This window comes from Gastrolobium bilobum, unplaced genomic scaffold (assembly GCF_033153095.1).
Source record: "Gastrolobium bilobum isolate Gb01-03AN ecotype WA unplaced genomic scaffold, APGP_CSIRO_Gbil_v1 utg1578, whole genome shotgun sequence".
Lineage (NCBI taxonomy): Eukaryota > Viridiplantae > Streptophyta > Magnoliopsida > Fabales > Fabaceae > Gastrolobium > Gastrolobium bilobum.
The window spans coordinates 239,036-264,415 of record NW_026899219.1 but is presented as its reverse complement, the minus strand read 5'-3'; the positions used below and the strand labels follow the sequence as shown (position 1 = coordinate 264,415).

The 25,380-nt window shown below is 34.1% G+C and overlaps 3 protein-coding genes across 5 annotated transcripts; all 3 read right to left on the bottom strand.

The window, feature by feature from the left end:
* Positions 1–889: 889 nt before the first annotated feature.
* Positions 890–9,509, bottom strand: LOC133288391 (tricalbin-3). 2 transcript variants are annotated; one of them, XM_061486140.1, is made up of 9 exons: positions 8,582–9,509; positions 7,120–7,361; positions 6,021–6,039; positions 5,367–5,572; positions 4,163–4,272; positions 3,981–4,079; positions 2,262–2,712; positions 2,004–2,136; positions 890–1,332 (listed from the first exon to the last, which is right to left on the bottom strand). In XM_061486140.1, exons 1-8 carry the CDS (start codon positions 9,409–9,411, stop codon positions 2,048–2,050), a joined length of 2,046 nt encoding a protein of 681 aa, XP_061342124.1. In that variant the 5' UTR covers positions 9,412–9,509; the 3' UTR covers positions 890–1,332; positions 2,004–2,047. The 2 variants fall into 2 exon arrangements, with proteins under 2 accessions (XP_061342124.1, XP_061342125.1); XM_061486141.1 differs by having other exon boundaries at positions 2,271–2,712.
* A 5,493-nt stretch (positions 9,510–15,002) lies between these two features.
* On the bottom strand, positions 15,003–18,307 carry LOC133288378 (delta(24)-sterol reductase). Its single transcript, XM_061486112.1, has 3 exons — positions 18,240–18,307; positions 16,076–17,341; positions 15,003–15,665 (listed from the first exon to the last, which is right to left on the bottom strand). The coding sequence occupies exons 2-3, from the start codon at positions 17,321–17,323 to the stop codon at positions 15,210–15,212; spliced, it is 1,704 nt and encodes a 567-aa protein (XP_061342096.1). The 5' UTR covers positions 17,324–17,341; positions 18,240–18,307; the 3' UTR covers positions 15,003–15,209.
* A 2,168-nt stretch (positions 18,308–20,475) lies between these two features.
* LOC133288432 (uracil-DNA glycosylase, mitochondrial) lies at positions 20,476–25,057 on the bottom strand. 2 transcript variants are annotated; one of them, XM_061486188.1, is made up of 7 exons: positions 24,847–25,057; positions 24,541–24,758; positions 24,294–24,452; positions 22,963–22,993; positions 22,006–22,141; positions 21,615–21,698; positions 20,476–20,780 (listed from the first exon to the last, which is right to left on the bottom strand). In XM_061486188.1, exons 1-7 carry the CDS (start codon positions 25,055–25,057, stop codon positions 20,714–20,716), a joined length of 906 nt encoding a protein of 301 aa, XP_061342172.1. In that variant the 3' UTR covers positions 20,476–20,713. The 2 variants fall into 2 exon arrangements, with proteins under 2 accessions (XP_061342172.1, XP_061342171.1); XM_061486187.1 differs by having other exon boundaries at positions 24,541–24,755.
* Positions 25,058–25,380: the final 323 nt, after the last annotated feature.

Sequence of the window (25,380 nt, the reverse complement as noted above, 5' to 3'; positions counted from 1 at the left end):
TGGAGTAATTGATTGTTCGCATTAGTATCACCAGGTACATTCATTGCATTTGTTGTTCTGAAGTCTTTGAGTTTATAGATTAGCTTTTTCCGATTTACGGCTTGCTGAGAAAAGTATGAACAGTTCATAAACGATGGCTTTTTGTTAGTTTCTGATTTAAAAAACTTACTACCCCAAATTTGTAACTTACTAGCTTGCTGGAACATTTTAGGTTGAATTTCTTCAATGCAATTTTTTTACCCTTAAAAAAATATTCGTTAAAGCACTTCATGTACGGTTAGGTATTTGACCACGAATAGCTATTTAGCGAAAACAAATAGCTATTTATATTGTGAAAAAGGGCAAAAGGGCAACCTTTCTATTCGTCGGAACTTTCTTTTGAAGTTGTTGAGATATTATTAAAAGAAGATAGTTGTGAATTTCACTCTAATTGAAACATTAGGATGAACATAACATTGGATATTTCCCTATACGGGTTTTTAATATTCTCATAGAACATCCTTTTTCTATTATCATCCCTTTTCAGTGGGTATCATAGGAAGGATTCTTAAGCTACATTTTAGTGGTAACAAGTGTTAATATAGTCTAATATATGCAAACATGAAAATGATATATTTAATATAATTCAAGATTAAATATTATTAGTTCATTAGCTTGGTTTATAGTAATTATGAGCATATTGATTCTCTCCACTTGAAAACTATCAGAAAACATCATGGAGTACAAAAAGAAGCTCCAGCAGCGAGGAAGCTCAAATCTCTTGGCTTGATGACTCAGGTGTGGTTTTTATATAGAAGGTTCCATCATTTATTAAGACACATTTCATCCTCTCTAACTCAAGACTAAGAATTTTAACCTCCAACATAATGAGAGAAAAAGAAGAAGAAAAGAAAGAAAGAGAGCTGCAGCCGAAATGTACTATATTCAAAAGCTAATACAACCAGATCCTACATTTCATACGCAAGCATGTAGAAGATTGGTTAGCGTGATCTAGACATTAGATTAGAATAGAACTACCTTTATGATTCTGACCTGTGATTTTTAACCCTCAAACAATCATTCTTCAACGTGTATTGGAATGGCGAGGTTTATCAAAATAGTCTCAGGCAAGAATGAGAAACCTGTTATTCTATTTTATAGAGGAACAAAATCCTTCATATGAACAGTAAGTACAGATTTAAGCCGAATTAAAATTTGTGGCTCTCACAAAACGAAGCCAAAAAATCATGCGCCGCCGGTAGATGCTTTCCTCCATCAGCAGTACTCACGAATATACAAAAACTATACTAGTATATCAGAGAAAAATTATCTGATTATAATCTACTGCCCAACCTGCCAGAGAAAAAAAAAACCCACTAGAATTAGCATCTTTTAGCAGCAAATAAACACAATGACAAGTATGAACATAACATGTAAGCAGTAACTTTACATTGGAAGTGCTCAATATTGTAACACGAACTGAAATTATTTCATGTACATACAAATATTGAGAGTACTTGTGATCCATGTTCAAGAGTGTAGTCCATCTGTGTAACCAGCAGCTTTTTATCCCAGATTATTTTACTTCCGATAAAAGAAAGATATTTTCAGCCAATATTCTAGTAAATTTATTTTCTGGTGGTACTTTATCGAACACTAAAGAAAGATGACTAACCAATTGTAAAACACTAATGAGGTACTCCAAATCAAGCATCAGAATGGATAACCAAACACAGATGTGATACATTTGCAAAAACCACATGATAAAAGTAAAAAAGTATATCCTTAATGGGTTAATCTTTTCTTATGATACATTAGAGAAGATTTTTCTCCTACACACACAAATCACAGGTGGGGCCAACTCTATATTTTTTCTCTCTTTTCTATTCTCTCTCCTCTAATTTGTTTGTGCATGAAAGAATTTTTCTCTCATGCAACATGATAGTCTATTTACCCTAATACAGGCTTCTTTGATAATAACTAAAGTTGAAGTTAGGAAACAATAAGAGGGGCTTTAGAATTACTTAAACTGAACCAAGACCAAGATTGCAAGCAGCAGAACACCATCTTAAGGATTGAAGAGATTTGAACCACCAATATTGACAGCTATTAGTAGCGCTACACTAGTAATCACAGCAAGCCAAAATAAGGCTGAACCTGCAATTGAAGTTTTAATTGTCATTATGAACACGATATGCTTTTCTAAATCTTATTATAAACCTTCAGGTAATTACATATTCATGTTATACATAGTTCAAGTAGAGATTATAAGAACGCAGTACCTCCATAACCTTCAGAATTATCAGAACTAGAAGGAATTGATTCAGCATTGGCAACAGGAGATTTTGATACTTTAGACCCTCTATTTGAATCATTATCCAAAGGTTTGGTAAAGCCTGCTTCAGATGCTACTATCCCTTGGAATTCTTCGCTAACAATTAATGCTGCCAAAACATCCATAAATGACTCTTTATCTGTTTCGTACATAGAATCTCTTACATTCTTCTCATCAGTGACATTTGCTTCTTCTGAATCAGACAACTCATCATCTGAAGCATCTATATCAATGGAATCCACCTCAGCCTTGTCATCTTCCTCATCCTCCACATATGCTTTATATGTTAGCCGTACTAATATCTCCCCAGAAGAGCCCCTACCAAAAAATCCCCAACCCCCTTGTAAAACCACAATTCTGTCTGTTGGTACAGTGTCTTTAAGAGATCCTAAATCAACCTGAAAACATTTTCAATTAAGAAGCATACACGTATGGTAAAATCGGAAATTAACTCTGAAATACCATAAATTTCCATTTTCCAATTCAACTTTCAACACATTAACTCAATATGGCAGATGAAAATTTTGTACAATCTTAAATAACAACAATAGAAATAAACATTACTATTTTACCTTGAAAACATTATATTAGATTGGACTACACATGTCCAACTTTGATGCAGGGGATAAGGAAGATAAAAATTTACTTTGCAATAACTACTCTATTTACATAAAAATAAATATATTCTCAGACCATTCAGAATATTCCATTTTGTAAATGCGGACCACCAAGGCAGAATGGTGTGGTATTTTATGGGAACTATACTATAATCCTCATGGCATGGCAACAGGAAAAATGTTGGCTATAAAGCCCAGCACAGTGAAGGTGGATGACGGAGAAATGTCAATTTCTCACTTCAATTTTTTAACCTACGTCCAGCCATTGGACTTCTTATTTTTATAGGCTTCAGTTCTTTCTGTGACAAGGTATAGCAGAAAATTAGAATAAAAACGTTCCAAATACACATCCATTCCTGATAAACTCCGAAACATTCAGTGTACCTATACCTACTACCTGAGAAGTCAGTCCAAGTAAAAAGCAATCCACAATAAGATTAAATAATTTAAGAATCTATACCTAAAAAACAATCAACAACCCCATCTAAAAGAAATCTCACTCGTCCACAATCACCAATTCTATGAGGTTTATTCAGCTTAACCCAGTTCAATTCATAACTACAACCAGTTCCAGCCGACCACAAAAGACTATCAGAGCTCCAACAGCACAAGAGAGACACTGCTGATCAACAGCTAGCTTACTACTGGATTTATAATTAAAAGCCAGAAAGTCAATCAAAGAAAAGCAATGCAAAGTCAACAAGAGCGGAATGAGCAAGAATTTGCTAAGCACTTCTTTGCTTAAGACAAGGATTCTAGGTGAAATAATAATGACTAGTACAAGAGTCACGGAACCTCACTATGCAATGAGAAAATATTTGTAAAAAGTGACCACAAAACACATGTTATTGATATTAGAATGTTAGCAAATAGAGCAGCAGTATGGATCGAAAGGTAGACTGGAAGCTAAGCAGCAAGATCCCAAAGAAAATCCAACAACTAACCATATCTATGCGTAGTAGACTGGGAAAGAAGTATAAAACTATAAGTAGAGCAAATGTGAAATAAAACATCACCAACATACTTAAGGTATCGCACATAACACATACCTCTCCCGTACCAATAGTCCAATCTAAAAGTCCCAAAGCATCCTTTACTTGGATGCATAACTTCTGCTCTTTAGGGTTGGTAACAAGCATATGAAAATCCTGGAGATCTAGAACACATGAGTATGGTGAAAAATATAGAAATGTCATAAACAAAGACAAATCTGGAAATCCAAAAAAAACACCTGATTCCAAATTGGCATTCCAGGGGCCCCAATGACAGTAGTTTGACTGTTCTTTTTGCTGCGTATAATTTGATTTCCTAGGCTGAGAATAACATAAGGATCTGTCTTGCCTGACAAAACAGTAGAACAAAAATTGAGTATGCACACTATTTCATAATTAAGTTTTAGTTGAAACTAAAACCAGTAAGAAAGAAAATGCAGATAGGACAAAATGAAGCACACATAGCCAAAGTCTGCTTATATAGAAACCTAAATACTCACAAGTATTATGTAGTTCAAAATTAAATGTTTGAAAACAATAGTGTTTCACAAGTAAATAAGAGAGAGAGAACAAAGGAAACACGAGACGTGTAAATACTCACAAATCAGAATGGATGAATACATGAGCTGAACCTATACAGTTATTTATGTTAATACAAGTAACAAATGATATTATGTATGAATGAAATAAAAGTTGAATTGTCAAAACTCTGTCTAATACTGCAGTCATGTTTAAAATTTCATCATAATTGTCATCGACACATAATTTCATGCTGGAAAGATCATCACAACTTTTCCTCAGATGTGAGTGGAAGGTCACTTTGCAAATATTCAATGATAAGGCTGCTTACAAGAATTACCCTCACTCCTACTCTCGTTTGTCGGGTCTTAATGGGGAGTGGTGGTTTTTATGATTTAAAACCTCTACGTACGAGAACATCAACTTAACATTCCACTTCAATTTTACTTTTTATGTTTTATTACTTTCTTTTTGTACCTTTCAGGATGAAGACAAGCTACTTGAGGTATCGTTTGTTTCAAAGCAGGCAACTATATCAGAAAGGTTAAACATTTCCTTTTTCTTTTCTTTCACCACTTCCATAGAGATCATGCATCATATGCTCCACTATTATCCTAACATGAATTAATACTTATGAAAGTTCAAATCAGGGTTCATATATACAAATTTCATCTAACATCTGCGGGCTATATTTGTAATATGTTTATTGACACTGATATATCAAACAAAAATGTTATGTATGAACCCAATAACCGAAGAATATTAGAAGACAAAACAAATATGCCCTCAGAACATAAATTACTCGAGAGAATGCAAAACAAAAAACTATTAAAGAGAGAAGAATACACCAATCAAGTCTGAATAATCCAAAAAAAAAAATGCAACAATTTACTTAAAAGCAAACACAACACAATAGAGTTTTACCATAGAAGATATAAGAAAGCTTTCGAGCATCCACAAGAGTAACAGATAGTTCACCAACAGAATCCTTGTTTCCTTCTTGCATTTCTCCAGATTTAACATCATCAGCAACAGGACCAACAGCTTTTGCCTTCTGGAAATCCAAAACAATTTGCTTGGGGCGTACAAATAGTCTAGGTAAATCTTCAGTGAGAAGTTTAGTCAAAAACCTGCAAGAGAAATGCGGAAATAATTACATTACAATTAGTGACTGGAAAAAAATACAAAGAAAAAAACAATTTTCTCAGACAATCTTGGGATAATAAATCCATAAATAAGAAGAGGGCTTGGAATGGATTAAATTCAGAAGACATCGAATGTTTTAAAGAATCACTGCAGTTGACATTATTATTTTTTAAAACAAATATTACTAAAGAGAAACAAAGGAAAGCACATCTTCAAAATTTAAAAATGTAACTATTTACTATTAACTATCAGGAGTAACCAAAGCTTCTAAAGTTCAGTTACTTTCTATAACTAGTAACATCATAAGATGCATGTCTAACACTCCACAAATAGTAACACTTTCAAAATGCATTCGCACAAGTGCACACACATATAGCTTCGCAAGCATCAAATGTAATAAATTTATAACATTAGAAGATAAATGGAACTTACATCGAGAGAACTGGAATTGCTGATCATGCCGAACGATGCACAAAAGAAGGAAAGAACATAGATGTCAGCAACAATATATCAAACTTACTTTTTAAAAATATATAGTTGACAAGCAAGGAGACTATAAGTTGCCTTTGAACTATCAAAAACAATGACAGCAACTTTGTGTGTTATTAAAAATAGAAAGTCAGTTGAGACAAGCACTATATTAGATGTAAAACCATTTGTGAGCCTTCACATAATAGTTTAAGCTTTAGGGAGTATTCTTTCTTCACCTGGTATCGAAACATCTATGTCCAAGTGATCAAGAGTTTGATCCTTGACGCTTACATACTTCTAAAAAAAGTTTAACTTCAGCACAACGTAGGTAACCTATGGATTTTCCATGCTTCAAGTGGCGAAAGGGCTTTTGCATGAGAGAGCATGTTATTATATAAAACGATTCATGACCCTTAACCTAAAAGCTTAAGTTTTCGAGATAGTTGGTTCTTGACACAGTTGGTGATGAAAGGGGAGGATCCAGGAGTTCATTGGTTAAATTGGTTTTTAAGGCTTCAAATTCACAAGAGGAGGTATCCAAATATGACTTATAACCATTTAAAACAACCTTCCCAACCAATATGGAACTCCCTTCAGCACCAACTATCATGTGTAAATCCAATGTCAAAAGAATTGGCGTAAAATTAATAAACAAAAGATTGCGGAATGTTCAAAATTAAATATTAGTTTCCTTTCATCAAATATCAGCTTTCATGGCAGGCAGTGACTTCTAACATACATCAATAAAATATAAACAAAAAACAACATATTCTGTTGTTACGCTTATCAGACCCTTCGGGCAGTCTATATAGTATATATTATATAATAAAGAAAACCAATTAATTATCAATTTAAAAGCATAAGCAAGTTGCCTAAATAATCAGTTATAAACCATGAGGGTTCCTTTGTTTTTATTTTCCTATAACTTTGCACAGAACTTTTTATTATTTGGGGAATCAAGTTCCCAAAAACTGTTTTTAGTTGGATTGTGTACGGCAGCATTCAGATCCAAGTAAAGATAAAGAATATAATTTCTTAGACCCACAAAAGTATTACGTACCCATTATATTGAACAAACGGAATGGAGACAATTCAAACTTGATCTTTGGAAGTGAAACAAAAGCCCATGAAACAGCTCCTACCCAAGGCGCAGTTGGTATTAGTCGTAATTTTACCCAAAGTTCACCGTCAATGTCAAAATCTCGAACACCAACAGGTACAACAATTGGAATAATGCCAAATTTCAGAGACAGCATTAACAGCATGCGAGCACCACCAGTGTACCTAAGGCCTATCTGGTACCTAGACAAAACAAAGGAAAATTAATTGGTTATCTTAACAATATGATAGCACAAACCTAAAAACACATTTATAGTCTTGGATCTCAGCAAGATAAATCCAGAAGAATAATTAATAAAATGCTCTAAAGTCCAAACCGGTCCATATTACATAAGATATGACCAAAAACATTTCCAAAGCAGCAATTAAGTGTTTGATGGACAGTGAACCATTTAACTTGAGCTATTACCAACCAAATACCAAGATCCTACATTAGATTGCTACTGATTGTACTCTAAGCATAATAACCCACATAAAATATAATGGAAGAACACAACATAGTGAATAGTGACAATTATTCACTTGTCTGATGCCACCAAGAAAATTCTAACTCATACTTAACATATCATTTACAGGATTTCCCATTACCAAAAGTGAAGCCTTGAGATTGAGAAGCTAGCTTCATTGAAAGAAAGCTTCCATCAATTTTTTTACAAAACCTCTATCAATATTTTATCGTCCAACCATGACATTGTCTTCACATCTTTTTAAAACTCTCATTACAATAACTGAACCTGAACTGGATATCATTTTGATGAGTACTATTCCAATAATGAAAAATGATTTCATTGAAAAAGGAAAATATCTTTTTAGTAGATAATAAGAATAGAAGAAGAAAAAAAATGAACATACAGCTATCAAGAGTTACTGATATATGTAAAGAACTACTACAACCCAAAACACCACTTCAACCCAAAACTGGGTGAGGGCATTATTAATGGTTTATGTTATTCTGTAGCACACCCCCTTCACGTAAGAGTTCTTTGGGCTAGAAACGTGGATATTGCATAGGTCCAATTTTTATTTTTATTTTGTTTTACCTCATGCTTATTTAATTTGACAAGAGGCGATAAGTATCAAACTCGTGACCTTATGGTTAATGAAGCTTTGATACCATAAAAAGAACAATTCAACGCAAAACCTTAAGGTATTGGGTGGGGTCTTTTTGATGGTTTATATTATTTTCTAACACACCCCTCACGCAAGAGCCATTTTGAGCTTGAAGTGTGGATATTACACAGACCCAATTTTAGGTTTACCTTGTGCTTATTTTAATTTCACTAGAAAGTGGGGCAGTGAGAATTGTACTCGTGATCACTTAGCCACTAACCAAAACTTGGGTAAGAGTTTATATTATTCTCAAACATTACAACATAATAAAGCAAATGAGAAGCAAAACTTACTGCAAATCATTCACCCGGCGAGAAGTCCTGCGCTCAACATTCCTAACAGACAATGGTTCATCCCCCAATGAGAATTGCTTAATCTCAACCCTCTGCACATAATCAGGCTTCTTCAAGTTATCAATAACAGGCTGAAGCAATCCTATAATCCAATTCTCAAGTCCACCTCTATAAACCTTCCATAACTTTCCAAGCACCATGTTCACCCATTCAACTGACTCTTTTCTCTGCAAATCCTTTTCCAGAAACAATGAGAAGCTTGTGGGAACCTGAGGCCACACACCACGCAAGCTGTCTTCACTGCTAACTTTGTTCCTCCTCCTTGAAGTCCACAATTTATCAAACACAATCCCAACAAAGAAAAAGAACACTAACAAACCAACCCCGTTGCGGTTAATCGGAGGCGATGGCATTGGGTGTATCACCCCCAATTGTGTTCTTAGCTTATCAACAATTGGGTCTTCAGTGAAACTGGTAAAGTTTGAACCCAATTGAACCTGTGACTCTTGCAACTCATGATGATCATCCCCCTCAACCAGTTCATTGGAATTCCGTTTCAAGACGAAACTTTTAGCACCCCTTCTCGTTGAATTTGCGAATTCGGCGTTCCAATTTCGGTTGGAACTGGAACCACCGTCCGTGGGGATTGAACAGAAGCTAATGTTACATTTTCTTCGAAATTTGCGATACCCAGAATTGGCAATCAAGCGTTTTCTTCTCCTTCTGGATAAAGGGAAAGAAACAAAAGTGTTCACTTCATTGTTACAGGGACAAAGGGAAGAGAAAACCTGAGAGAACTGAAAGGTCGAAGAAGCTGGTTGAAGAATCATCGCCCAGCATGAAAAGGGACATGATCATTAACAAACATGAATGGGGTTGAAATTGAAGATCTAGATGAGATGAAATAGTGTGAATGCAAATATTGAAGAAAGTGAGTAGCAATGGAGAACTCGTATTGTGATTATGAGAATTCGAAGCTATATTTATGGCCTCAGATTTAGGAAGACGTGGATAATCAATAACTCGGGAGGTGCAATTTCTGCTTCGCATAACCGGTCTCATACACTTTTTGTACACGTATAACAAATAAAATTATCTCAAAATATTAAAAAAATTTAATAATCAAATATTAAAAAAAAATTAATCCTCTTAAAACTTGTTTGGATCTTCTTCTTAAAATTATTTTTTAGTTAAAGTTAAAAAAAAAAAATTAAAAACTGTTTGATGATTATACAAAAATTTTAACTTAAAAGTTATTTAAAAACTCAAATTAAAAGTTGATTTGCTTACAAAAAAAATCATACGCATTTTTAGCTTTTAACTTTTTTTATTACGAAAAAAAGCTCTTCTTATTATAAGATATGTTTCACCTAATTTCTATTTATTAGGAAAAGAGAAACAAAAATAAAAAATAGAAAATTCAAACAGACACTTAGGGGGCGTTTGGTTGAGGAGAAATTTTTTGAATACTAGGGAAATGTAATTGATAGAGAAATGGTTGGAAACTGAGTTTGGTAGGAAAATGAAAAAAAGTTGTTTGTTTGAGTAAAATTTTACCAGAAAAATTAAGTGAAATTTGTGAAGAGTGTGTTTGGTTGAATATAAAATAATGATGGGAAACTATTCTGAATTTACGAAACTATCCTTTTAAACATTGCCCTTGAACATTGATGAATTTGTCCGTTGAGATCCACAAACAGGACTCAAAAAATTTCATTCCTGAACATTGATTACCTGACCAGCCATCCACGCTCATATGGCTTTCTTGACTCTGTCTCCACTTTTGTGCCTATTTGGGCGTACTTTGGTCATGTGTGAGGGACGGGTATTACAATCACCAATTATTACCACTTTTGTCAATTTTGCAACTTATCCGGTTTTTACACATAATATCACCATCCAAAAAGCATTCTGTAACAGTAAATTTTCAAGAAATCACGTGTAATTCAACTTAGATAGGAAACAACGATAGTTGGATAAGTTTTGAAAATTCGGGGAACCAAACGTGGTTTAATCAGATTGCAGGCAACACTTCCCCAGGTTATTTACCAAAATCCTGAAACAAACACCCCCTTAGATTTTTATTGAACTTTTTTTCCGTTTTATTTATGAGAATATTAATCTCATATCATAGGAGATTAATCTTTTATGTCATGGACATAAAGTATCTAGAATCCCCTTATTTGTTTATTTTTTATTTATTTTTTAAAATACTCTATAATATGAGATATTAGCTTTCTATGATATAAAATTAGTATTTCTCTTTATTTATTTATTTATTTATTTATTTATTTATTTATGTAGTTTTAGATTTTGGCACGTGGGTCGGGCGTTTGGAGCCAACACGGTTCATTTTAGAGTCTTTTCTTTTCTTTGGTTTCATAGCTCGTACACTTCATGCCCATTTTTTCGCTGTTGTCCTCATTTGACTTTTTTTTTTTTTTTTTCCTTAATACTTATGAGTATGAAAAACGTGATCAGTTTCAATATTTATTATGTTATTGACCGTGTAGAATTATGTTATTGACTGTGACATGCCCCACTACCTCCAAAAACATGATCTCACTTTTGCATACCCCAGTTGCATTAACACTCTCCATTAGGAGATTATTTATTGTGGTCTGGGATCACTATTAAGTGATTTCTTAGTGTAAATGCAAGGTAAAAGTGAAAAAGAAAAAAATTAACAGAGATAAAAAAGAAAAAAAATTAATATTATGAGAGTGAGCATCGAATTATTGAGTGGTCTTGGATCATACAAAATATTTCCCTCCCATTAGGAATTGGGCTATACAGTGTACGCACAGACCTCAACAAAGCCACAATAGTAGAGTGGTGGATTGCCTTTGACTGCTCACATCCTATCATTTTAGGCAGCACTAAACCAAGAATTGTTTTTCAAATATATGTATACAAATTTTATATTGGCGTAAAAATAAGAAATTTTATATTTATTTTTAGTTATTAATTTATTTGTATCTTATGACTCATAAAATTATTAAATTAGAGTTATTCGATATAAAAAAAATTCAATGACCAAAATTAAATGTATAACTATATATAGATTTAACTAATTAAGAATTAGTAATTTATTAATAAATATAATTTAATAAATTGTGATCATTTGATACCCATAAATTAACAATTAAAATTAGAGATAGAATTTTTTATTCTTATACCGCTATAAATTCCTCATGTCCAAAGAACCCCTCACTTAATAATAGTATGTTATTGAAGAAAAACATACCATTGAAAAGATGACTCGCACACTTACGAGATAGAATCTAAAATACATGTAAATTTATTGACCAATTCACCGGAGGTTTTTTTTTGCGGACAATCAAGAGATACACGGACTGAATGCCAATTTGACCATATGATTCGTCCAATAAGAATTGGGTTAAATCACACATGGCTGAGTCTAATCTAATAGCTATCTGAGTCTTTGTTAGAGTGGGTGTTGTAGGACGATAATTCAGGGGATACTACTGAGATGAAGACTTTGAAACTATATGTCTTAACTTTCTCGAACAAAGGTTGGGGTACCTTCGAAGTAGGGGTGTCAATATGGGTTTTGACACGCGGGTCAACCCGCGACACGACACGAAAATTCGTGTTCGGGTTGACACGTAAAAAAATTCGTGTCGTGTTCGTGTTGGAAAAAATGACACGCAAAAAATTCGTGTCGTGTTCGTGTTTATGAATTCGTGTTCGTGTCGACCTGTATTATTTTTAATTATTATTTTTTTATTTTTTATTATTATTTTTTTATTTTTTATTTATTTTCGATCTATTTTTTTAAATTTTTTTGTCAATTACCGTTTTGTCCCCTATTTTGCATGTTATTCGTGTCGTGTCGTGTCAACCCGCAAAAAATTCGTGTCGTGTCAGTGTTAAAGATTTTGACACGAATGAAAATTCGTGTCGTGTTCGTGTTGATGTATTCGTGTCGTGTCGAATTCGTGTCGTGTCGAATTCGTGTCGTGTCAACCCATATTGACACCCCTACTTCAAAGCACTCCAACACTCAAATTGATATTTGAGCTATGAACTTTAGTCAAGATAGAATAGATGGTTATACCAGAGCATCAAGTATATGTTATATAGTAGTTGATTGTCCTACTTATTCCGTCTTAGTATAACGACATTTCTCTTCATTGCTGGGCTGAAGTGACTTTTGCAGGTTATTCCGTGAGCAAAATGTCTATTTGTTGTAGCTGGAACCAAATATTTGTCCTTTAGTTATTGGCTATTAGAGTGACGGTAAAGCTTTGAGTTGCTAATGTCATGTGCATGTGGAATCCTAAGATATTGATATCAAATTTGAACATCTACGGATGATATTGATGCGGGATAACCGTGTTTTCTTGCCTTTAAATTTTAGTTGTTGGCTTTTTGAGCAAGTGAACCTTATGTATGACTTCCATTTTCATTTTTTACACACTCTATCCAAACATTCAATAGAATCCAAACTTGCTATGCTTCATGGGGATTGGCATGTGGGTACTAGCAGCAGTAAAGCTCTGAATTTTCTATATCATATTTAAGTAAATATCAAAACGTCTCGGTTGGAAGAGGAGCCCGAGTGCAAATCTAGGAGCTCAAATTTAGTTCCTCTTTAGTATTAAGGCCATGTACCATTACCAACACAATATATAGTCGGCGACAAAGAAAAGAAAAAAAAAATTCTCTCTCCTATAGCGCTGCGTTACATGCCTAAACCAGTGAAAATATTTTCAATTCTAGGCGACGACCGTTTGACCCAACATAACAAAATGGATATGTGCATTCTTTTCAAATTTAGCGTGTTTGGTTACACGATTTGAAAACACAACATAGAGGCTACTTATCAATCTTATAAAAACCGGATCGACCCAGCCGCGTCAATCCGAAAATTGGTAAATCGGTCATGTAATTGGTCCGGTTTTCATATTGGACCGGCCATATTACAAAATCGATGTGACTCAGTACGACCTGGCCAGTTTTCGTAAAAATCGATGATCCGGTCGGTTCAACCGGTGACCCGGCTCGGTCTAAAAAAAAATTAATTTCTTTTCATAAATTAATCTCTTCTTTTTTTTATTCTGAAACACAAATGATTTGTTTTTTTTTGGAATATTTGAGTGATTTGTAGCTTATTAACTTACATAGATTATGTACCTACAATACTAATATTATCTTGATTGCAGAAAATTTTGATTTCATTTATAGTTGGAGATGTCATTTACTGAACCTGAAACACTAGTATCACAAATATTATATGTTTGATGGATCTTTTGTTGGACAATGATGTGTAATTTATTATTTTCATATTAAAATATTTGAAATTGGTATATTTTTTTACAAGTATTTAAGTGTATTTATAATTTTTTTAATGTAAATTGTAGATTTACATATACTTACCGAGTCATGCGATTAAACCAGTGACCTAGTACCTCAACCGGATCAATAACCGAGCCGAATTTAATAACATTGCTACTTATTTCTCAACATATTTGGTTCCACGTTAAATTTAGGAGTTTGAAATGTTGTAGGAGATAATATCTCTTAAACACATATAAAATTATATGAAACCTATATGAAATCATATAAAAAATAAAATAAAAAACATAAATTCCACATGCTTTATGCATATGTAAAATATAATTTTACCTTCTATAATATGAAATACATTAATCCCTAAATTTTTATTATAATGAAATTTTACATTCCAGCGAAAGTAGGTATTGGGCAACTTAGAGCCTGATATAATTTTTTTTAAGTTTAAAAAAAACAAATTATAAAATTAAATTAAATTTTTTGATGATTATATAAAGTTAATATGAGAGTTTTAAAAGAAAAAGATAAAATAATTCATTATTAGAATAAATTATTAATATAAAGAGTAAAATGAATAAATACAAATTTAAAATAAATATAAAAGTGAAAAATAAATATAAAAACTTTAAAAAATAATATATATAATATATATATATATATATTAAAAAAAACTGCTAAATACGCACTTATTAGTTTCATTGAAGTCATGACATATAACAACACTTTTTAAATAAATCATTTCAATTTCAGTTCACTTTAAATCAAAAATAGTTTTTTTTTTTAACATTAAAATCATTCAAAATTAAGTATACAAACTTAAACACTGATTAAAATTAATTCTATTGAATTCAGATAATCAATTATTCAAACTCATTTCACAAAAAAAATAGAGTTTAAATAATTTATGGACTGAATCACATAATTTAAATCAAAGACTAAATTACAAGCCAGGTACATTTTCAAGGATTAAAATGTCATAGGGTCCGGTGGAACGCGAAAAACACACAAGTACAACGTGCATGTATATGTGCAACGGCCCTGTGTGGCGGATTCGACTAAGCCGTTACATATCAGCAGATGCATTGTATTTGTGCCCAAGAATATCTCGGGTAGGCATCGCAATTTCAGTCTCAACTAGTTAAATCATCATGTTAAGTCCACATAATTCATGAAACACATTGGAAACTCCAAAACAGTATCAGAAACTAAGGCAAACCTGAAGCAGAGGTCCAAAAATACAAAGGCAAAACGATAAATTAAGAAACAAGATGCAATAAAATTCTACCATCAGATGAACCAAAATTTGCAATCAGTCTACTGGTTGATCAACTTCTGCATATGCAGTTTCAAGGTGTGCTTGCTCCGCTTCCTGCACCTCCTTCTCAGTTTTCCTGCCCTTCTTTGATTTGTAGTACAGACTCATAAAGGTCCTAACTGCTCCATACTTCCTCCTACATTGCTCATATAGACCAGCATCAAACATCCTCCAGAAGTTTTTCTCACTCAGCTCAGACACAGCATACTGAGGCTGAAAACCATGATTTTCAATCAACCAGTTCTCCATTTGACGCACTGCTTCTGCACCATCAAATACCTCACCCCTAAGAACAGGACCCGGTGCATAGTAAACTCCAACATCTGTGTACATTTGAGCAGTTTGTGTGTCTCCCTGCCTGCGATGTAGTTCGAAGCCTGGTTCTGGGTAAATCATAGTTTTGACAGGCAGCTTGAACATCTTGTGTGGGCAGAGCCAAATTGGGTATACCTAATGTATTGACAATCAATAACGTAAGAAACAAAGTATACGACTACACCAATTGAATTACATCAGAAAACTGAATTCCTGAGACAACTAACTGATATATCAACATGAATTGAACTAAATAGAGCAAAATTTTAAATAAAGTTGTATTACTCAAGACAAATTAGTAGCACCAGTACCTTGGAAAAGTGGAAAACTCACTACCTAAATTTTCTGAGAAGGTAAAACTCCTTCACGAGTTCAAAAAAGAAAGAAAAAAAAGCATGGGACCAATCAATTTAGAAAATAATAGACAATGAAAATGGGCTTTGCTCGCAAACAACCATATGAGAGGTCAGCCCCAACTTTAAACACAATCTGAAAAACCAAATTCATGTAAAACATTATTAAGGTTGACAAGAGGGAAAATGTACCTCCATCTCCCGGTGAACCCATTCTAATGCATCTCCCACCTTGTACAAAGGAACAAGCATGTCCTGGATGACATGCATTTCATGGTAATAGTTTCTTATAGCTTCACCTTGAGTTGCCTTGAGCAGAGAAACCTTGGGTGGCATCAACCAGCCAAGCAGAAACCTAAACCAACATTGATCGGCAAATGGGAGGATAAGCTTTCCCTCCCAATACAAACATCTTGTGTGCCTGTGATAATATTCTCGGGTAGGAATGTATTCTACAAACAATCCTTTCTTCAGTGCCGTCTGTGCATGCTGATAGAACCAGGGTTTAAACCACCATCCTACACTATTGATCTTATTCCCCTTCTTCTTGGCCTCTTCTTTTGAAGCATATCTCCCCGTCATGCACACAGCTTCTGTTGGTGTATAAATCATCGTCTCAACAAAGTCTGGAACCTTCTCATCATTATCCTGGTCTCCATCTCTGGGAGCAAAAGAATCAATATATGCCTGTGCAATATCTTTCAGGTTACCAACAACGGGTTTGTAGGTTAGCTTCATGTATTCCTTAATGGGTATAAGCTTGATTTCAGCAGCAACAAGAAGCCCCAGAGTTCCCTGAGACCATGGAATAGCATGAAATAGATCAGAGTACTCATTGTCTTTGGTGGCTTTAACAAGAGTGCCATCTGCCAAAACAACTTCATAGGCCACAACAGTATCAGAGAACAGGCCAAATTTGTGGGAGCTTCCTTCAATCCCATAGCCATTAATCAAGCCACCGACAGTAAGATCATCCAGCTCTGCAACGACAGCAAGGGAAAGATTCATCGGGACAGTCACCCTGGAGATCTGCCCCATGTTGACTAGGGGCTCCACTCTTGCAATCATTCTTTCTTTATCGATGTCAAGTACATTCCTGAAAGCAGACAAATCAACTTCAAAATGACGAGCCCTCTTATAGTCAACATTTCGCATCCCAACTGCAATCCATGGCTTACGAGCTGTGCAGACAAGACCATCCTTTGATGGATTCCTCTGTTTGAGACGTTTGATAACCTTCTTGACATTCTCATCATGTTCCTTCTGACGCGTCTTATAGGACTTCCACTCAGATCTCACATCCCCAAGGTAAGTAAGGAAATAAAGGGTGAAGGAGATTGGAAGGACCACAAAAATAACAATTATCCATCGAAAATTAACAAAATAGTCAACCCAAATCTTCTTCCTCTTTGGGCGCAAGGGAGCCTCGAGATCCGACATTGCTGACACAATATACTTCTGCTACATCAATAAAACAAAAAACAAATTACAACTCCTATAGAAATTGCATAACTATAGCTCTTAACAGTTATTTGGACATTGCTGACACGATATACTTTTGCTACTGCAACAAAGCAAAGACAAATTGAAACTCCATTGAAATTGCACTACCATAGCTCTTATATCTCTAATAGCTCTTAAGTTATCTGGTTACACAAAATGTACAGTTCTAGAAAAACAAAGAGAAACAAAAGCTAAAGCTAAAGCTAAATTGATTCAGTTGTATAAATTCACATCACGTCAGACACCAGAGAAAAAAGAGATTCAAGACAAATTCCTTACTAACCAGCTACCAAATCTAAGAACACAGATTGACAATTCAAGAGCTACATCGAAAGAAACCCTTACCAGTTTCAAATCAAAACAGAGATCGTTGCATGTGCACGAAAAAGCAAACAATACAAAAAACTCATCAAAATCCAGCAACGTGTAACAAAGATCTGAGATTCTACGCTATGGAAATGCAAAGACAGCATGGAAAGGGAGATCCGCGTTCACTACAGAATCAAAGTTACTTTTCGTTCGTTTTGTTTCCCAAAAGAAAATGAAAAGTGAAGAAACGAATCTAACAGAACCATTTTTTTTTTCTTTTCTCTTCTTTTTCTTGTTTTGGTTTGTTCCGCTAAAATCAAATCCAGTCAACTAGTAACCATTTATGGGAAGCAAATAGTAAGATGAGTTTATTGACATATCTCGTAAACCGTTGAGAAATACACAGTGAAATTAGACAGCATGAAAAGCAAGCACATATACAGAGAAAGATCTAGAAGATTGAAACCGAGAAATGCACATTTTCTGCTTAGTATCATAACAGAAAAACAAAAGAGAGAGAGAGAGAGAGAGAGAGAGAGAGTACCTGAGTGAGATTGTGAGGAAGAGTGAAGTGAGTGAGCAAGTGAGGAACAGACTCCACTGGGGTTTTAACTCACTAAGCACAGTCACGCGATTCCACTCTCGCAAACTTACACACGTGCTATGCTTATTCAAAACATTAATAATAATACATAATATGAGTAATTAATAATTATTTTTCTCTTAATTTGTATCATTTGTAGCCGTTGATTTATTTATGTACGGCTGAGATGGCTTGATATGGCATATCAAACGTCCATTTCCATGATTAGTATTATAACAATTTTGATTAAATATAAAAAAGAAATAAAAAGGAGGGAGGAGAGGAAGAAAACAAGGAAATCACGGAGATCGAAGAGAGATCAAAAAGATTAGAATCAGATCCGTTGGTGGAGAGTGTCGTATTGGGCATGTGGAGTAGCAGGCCAGAGACAGCTTGACATTTATTTGTTTTATTTATAAATAGGCCACTAAATTTGGCGATATCATCAATGCCTTTTATGTTTGTTATCATAAAAAATGGAAATGTCTCCGTGGCTTGGTCCATTCAAGCAATTACCACTCTTAGACTTTTCTTTTTTCTGTCGCATATCGATCGAGTATTTTCATTTATTTCCTTTTTCTTTTCTCTCGTCTTGTTCCTTGTTATCATTAATATTCGACTTTTAGTTTTTATGAGTTTTGTTTTATTAAAAATAAATTACTGAGTTTGAAAAATATATTTTACCAATTTATATTAATTCAGTTGGTACATGGAAACTGATCAAATGGGATGAAAATATATATTCGGTCATTTTCAGTTCTATTTCTTGGAAGAATTTAAGGCTTTAATTTTGAATTCGTTTTTTGTGGAGGCTATTTGTAGGTTATCCAAAAAATATATTTTTTTCATATTAAAAAATCTAATAATTTTATCATGTATAATTTAGTATAGATGCCGTTCACTTCATAAATTTTCATTTATATAATATTTATAAAAAGAAATACAAAATTTTATATAAAAAAAATTTAAATAAACTTTAATACATGAAGATTCATTTCCACTTTTAAAATCATAATGAATTAATTGAACCGAAACGCTGTTAACAATAAAATGAACTCTAAGCAAGAATTAATAAAATTATTTTGAATCAACCCATGCCTTGACGGATGCACCTCCCCAATGGTGTGTGTAAAAAGATGGTCCCAAATCTCCCAATTTGTAAATGCAACAAAGGAATTCCCCTTTTAGTTTTTTGCGTTTCAAAATCTATATTGCCTACCTGTATAACCAGAGAACGTGCATAAGCGTTCGGGTGCAGTAAAGAATATTCGAAGCCATATTATCTGGCATAACAGTAGGTCACTTAACTCGAATGAAGTGTTTTTCACACTAAAAATAAAAAATCAAAAGTCATGTTTTGTACGCAATCAGATATATAAAGACAGGCTGGATCGTGAATTATTGTCATAGGAGGGTACCACTTATATTTATTTCATTTAACCCAATAATTTTAAATTATCTAGTTTAATGTAAAGAAAGAATAATAAACTCACGTATTAATAAAAGGCTTTAATTTTCTCATATTGCAATATTGCATAAGGATTGAATTGAATTCTCATAGTGTGACTTAACTAATTATGGGTCCAACACTCATTAAAAAAAGAAAAAGAAAATTTAACACGCAAATCGAATAATCACAACATGAAAAAATGTTTCTCATACAACATGAGAAATATTTTTTCCATTAATAAATAAAGGGTTTTATAAGAGTTATGTTGTAGGAAAAGTGATTGTGTAATGTTATAAAGATTCGTTTTGCGTGCCTTAATTTTTTATTTATTTTTTTGTTTTAAAAAGTATGGACCCCACAAAATGTTATGAGTGTAGAAAAATTTGTTGTGTTATGTTAAAGGATAAAACGAGAACCCATAAATAAATAGTAAAATATAATTTTAAAGAAGAAAGATATTTTAATTAATTACAGTACTTAATAAAAAAATAATATATCATAATCCATTCGTTTAGCTGTTTAAACTTCATTCCCTCACAAACATGTATGTGATATTGAGTATTCTTTCTTTTTATTTTTATTTTGACAACAATAAAAAGCTCTTCTCACTCCGCACGTTCAGATGTTTTGATCTCAAATCTGAATGAAAACTAGCATCAGTCTTTGTGAGAATCTCAACCATAAATATTTTGTTCGTTAATATTAAGACAGCACATGGATAATACAAGAAATCCATTTAGTATCCGAGAACATCGTTAAGCCAAAATACAATACAGTAATGTTCAGTACTGCAGAATCTCCGAGGTAACAACACTGCAGGGTAAAACTACTGACAAAAGCATCTTTTTACGGGTTAGATTTGAAACCAAAAGAATCATCTTCACATTAAGGAAAATGGACTCAGAAGCGCACCAAAACTTGTAGCAACTAGGCTTCAAAAATGAAGATGATTAAAGGAATAAAGGCTTGAAACTCTACATATAAATTATAGTTTCCAATCTATGGGATCAATCCCCCTTTCCTTCAGAAGTTGATTAGTGTGAGAGAAGTGCCTGCACAGATAAATTCAAAATAAACAAGTTGAAAAGTAAGAATGAAAAATTGCTTAGATTGAGGATCAGGTGGATTTTTAAATATAGATTTGACATTGTGTAAGATCTGAGTTTTCGTTCACTTCATAAGTCCTCAATGTACCAGCGGAGCAGAACAATAACCAGCTGTATCACGTCCCCACTATGTGGACGAATAATGAGAACATTAGTGGTGGTGGACTGTTAAGGCCCACGTGACCGAACTAAATACAATAAAAATGAGATTGAAAGAAAAATGCATTTGAATAAACTAAAATGAGAATGAGAATGTGCTAGATGCAGTACGTCAGAATGTTAAAATGCATTTGAATAAACTAAAGTCAAGATGAAAAATGAGAATGAAAGAAAATGACAATGTATTCTAGACTTTATGGTGTCCGAACATAGTTTCACTTTCTAACTTCCCACTTTCCACTTACTCAACCTAGCACACCCTGAATGTTTACATTTACAGCGTTACGTTTTTTAACTTTGCGGGCTCCAAAAGGAAGTATTTGTGACAAAAAGCTTTAATAAATGTCAAATAAGTTATAAAATGCAAAGTATCATGCAATCAAACAACTTAGAAAGGCTCATAGCCATCCACTTAGTGTTGCATATATTTCTTCCAATTCAGAAGTTCTTCATAATGGTTGACATGTGCCCTTATTCTTTAAATAAACTTAAAGCTCAGTCATGGATGTCTAGTTGATATATACAAAATGCAGAAACAGTGGGAAGTTGGAACACTTTCTTTTTTTACTACAATGCTATATCTATATCAACACATTAAATTATAATGCAAAACCACCTTACCTGCAGCCAAAGAAGCCTCTACTTGCAGATAAACCAGAAGGATGTGCAGCTTTAAGAATGTAATGCTTTGTTCCATCAATTAACCTGTGTACATGACACTCGTGTTACAAGCTCATCAAAAAGTTTCACAGAAATTATCTTTCAGGCAAGAAAAGAAAGAATCCAATTTAGTTTAAGAAAAACATTACTTAAAAGCAGCTTGCAGTTAATAGATGTATACTTGCAGAATAACATGCTTGTCAGCCATTTCTCATAATAAATTTACGTTGATATTTTATTTTTTCAGATCAAGCTGACATTGGAAAATTATCTAGGTAAGTATTGCATGCCCAGGTCATTAATTCCATGTTTTATTTCCGAGGCTTGTTATAGAATTATGCAATGGTAGTACCTAGATTTCTCCTGAGCAGAGTTTCCCCACAACAGAAACACAACTCCTTCCTTCTTCTGTGAGATTGCCTTGATAACAGCATCAGTAAACTGTTCCCAGCCTTTTTTTGCATGAGAATTTGCTTGATGCTTCCTGACTGAATTCAAAAAGTAAAATATTAGTTATAAAACACCACTATAGTACAAGCATAAAACACCAAACATAGTGAAGGACAGTATGATACTAGATCACCATGAATGTAGTGAAATACAAATAGGATGATAGCTAGAAGTAGGGCTGGCAATATGGGCCAGCCCGCCCCGGCCCGCCGCTAGCCCGCCCAAAATGGGCTGGCCCGCCCCGGCCCGTTTTGACAAAATGGGTTGAATTGAGTAACCCGGCCCGTTTTATGAGTGGGCTGGCGGGCTACGGGCCAGCTCGCCTAAAATAAAAAAATAAAATACAAAAAATTAAATTCTGCATAAAATCACATAAAAAAATCTGCATAAAAGCATACAAAAATCTGTATAAAATCCTAATGTGCTTATGAAACCAAGAAGATCAGTGTTTAATAATCTCCATATAAATATGCATCTTTCAATCCAAAAATAATAATAAAAAAATAAAATCATATCAGGATAAAATAGAATAACAAAACAAGTAGCAAAGTGTTGTATGAGCAGTCCACAACAATTCAAAAAAGCCACTTGCAAGCAGAGAAATCTAAGATACGGAGCTACATAACAATTGGGTAACCTAAAAAAAAAAAAAAAAAAATGACTTGGCGGGCTGACCCATATGGGCTGGGGGGTTTGGCGGGGCGGGTTTGGCGGGCTGGTGGGTTGAAAGACTCAACCCAGCCCGCCCCATTTGGCAGGCGGGGCGGGCCAGCCCGGCGGGCTCAGCCCATTTTGCCGGCCCTAGCTAGAAGTAACCCATATAATTGATTACAAGTTCACAAAAACATAAAAATCTAACCTGTGAGAACAGCATTGAGTAAGAGAACACCCTGAAATGAGGATAAAATTTTGGTCAAGAATATTATTTCAGAAACTACACTCAGCAAGTAAAGTCACCCACTATGTTAAAATATCCATATCAATGACACAAAAGACAGTATGACATCCCTCTACATTCATGACACTAACCAAAATTTTCCAAAGTCCGGTCTTTATATTTAATAAAATTAATCGACACCCTTTTTAAGATCTGAATTTTAGTTATCGATGAATAATTCTTATCTTCTAATCATACCAAACAAAGGCCTAACCTATTAAAATATATTACTATATCACAAAAGATGAAATTAATGTAGAATGAGAACTTTCATTCTACAGTAATTAACTATATCACACATAGATGTGGTTGACACTTTGTATGACATATATCACGTACTTTACATCTGACACTATTGCGGATTCATCAGTGAAACACTTATGTTAAACTAGTTATCCACAGTGTTGAGAATATATATTGGTTGTCATTATTAATATCATCGTTTTACAAAACTTGATGGTCTGCTCTTATCGAGAGTATTGGATACACAGTAGTAACAGATGAAATGTGTTCATGTCCCCTGTTTGCTTTAATTGTACAATGTAAATAACAACTACGTAAATCTCAAATTGGTCAGTATAGTAGATTCGGTTATGGATTCTTATCCCAATTTGAGCGTAAATCCTTAGATCATTTTAGCACCATTTGGAAGTATTATTCGTGAGCCATACTTCCTAATTGCAATCTTTGAAAACCTCTTTATTGATGAATTGCTCCAAACAAATTATGGTTTGTGTATAGAAATAATTCAACCCAAAAGCTTAAGTTGTTAAGTGAAGGCTCATCAATGGTTTATATATTTCTCTAACATGCCCCCTCACACAAGAGCCCACTGAGGCTTGAAGGGTACAAAGGCTCACCTACCTGTGATAAGAAACTCCACAAAACTTAATTATTTATTATGTCACGGTATCAAAGCATCGGAGTCAAAGGCTCACTGTCACGGATTCTATCCCCCCCCCCCCCCCCCCCCCCCCCCGCACTTTCTCTTGTGGAAATTATTAACACATATAGGCTGAGCCTAATGTATTATCCACTCTTCAAGCCCAATGGACTCTCATGTGAGAGGGCATGTTAGAGATATATAAAACCATTAATTAACCTCACTCAACATCTTAAGTTTTTGGTTGAAATGTTTCTTTGCAGTTTGTCATACAAACACCAACAGGTACTCGAGGGGAAAATACAGACACACACACACACACAACATTACGATGTTATAAAGAAAACATGGAACTAGTTGCAATGCTTACCTGCAGAGCCCATTTTTCAAGATTTCCATGAGGTGGAATAGAGTAACCAAGGTCTTGCTTAAGTTCCTTAAATATATTTACCAAACTAGGAGGAACTTTCACTCCCTCAGGGACAGAGAAAGAAAGCCCCATTGCTTGACCAGGTCCATGATAAGGGTCCTAAAAAAAAATAAAAAAACCAAAATCAAATTCAGTACAGTAAAACACAGAGGGGACACAAAAACATAATCCAAACCCACCAACCAACCTGGCCAAGGATCACAGCTTTAACTCTGTGAAACGGGGTAGAGTTAAGAGCATTGAAAATCAAGTGCGAAGGAGGATACACAGCATCGTTGCCACTGCAAATCTCTGTTTCCACAAACTTTGAGAGATTAACGGCATACTGTTTCTCGAATTCACCTGGGAGAGCTTCCAACCACGTTTCCTCCACTAGCAACTCCTCTAGTTTCACATAACCCCCTGCTTCCGATTCATGATGTGTGTTATCAAAAAACGACGCTACCCTATGTGAAACGACAGAAGCTATCTATAGTCCGTAGATTATAGTTACCTTTGCATTTGGAGACCCTTTCGACGCAGATTTTGAGATTCTTCTTTGATTTAGCGAGCAGCTTGTTGCATTCGATGCGCGATTTTTGTTCGACGGAAAGCGTGGAGCCGTTAGCATCATCGGATTTACAGATTGTGGTCAGAGTGGGTTTCATGCGCTTCGGAGCTCGTTCGAAGAAGTCCGTTAGGGTTTTCGACGATGCAGAAGCCATTTCTTTCTTTCTCTGCATTGGCGGGAAAGTACGTATAAATAGAGGGAAATAATTTTTTTGCGAAAATAATTATCTTTATGTTATAAAAATAAAATTGTAAGTGGAAGAGAGAAAGAAAAAAATTAATTCTTCTACTTTTTATGTGTGTAAAAAATTTAGTTATTCTATATAAAACAATGGAAAAGTGTTTGTTATTTTAAATGACATAAAGTTATGTCATTTTAAGAGAGAGACACAGATTTTTTTTTTAAATTTTAAATTAAAAAAAACCACCCATTTTTTCTCTCCTATGATTTTCATTTTTCTGTGTCTATCTCTCTCTT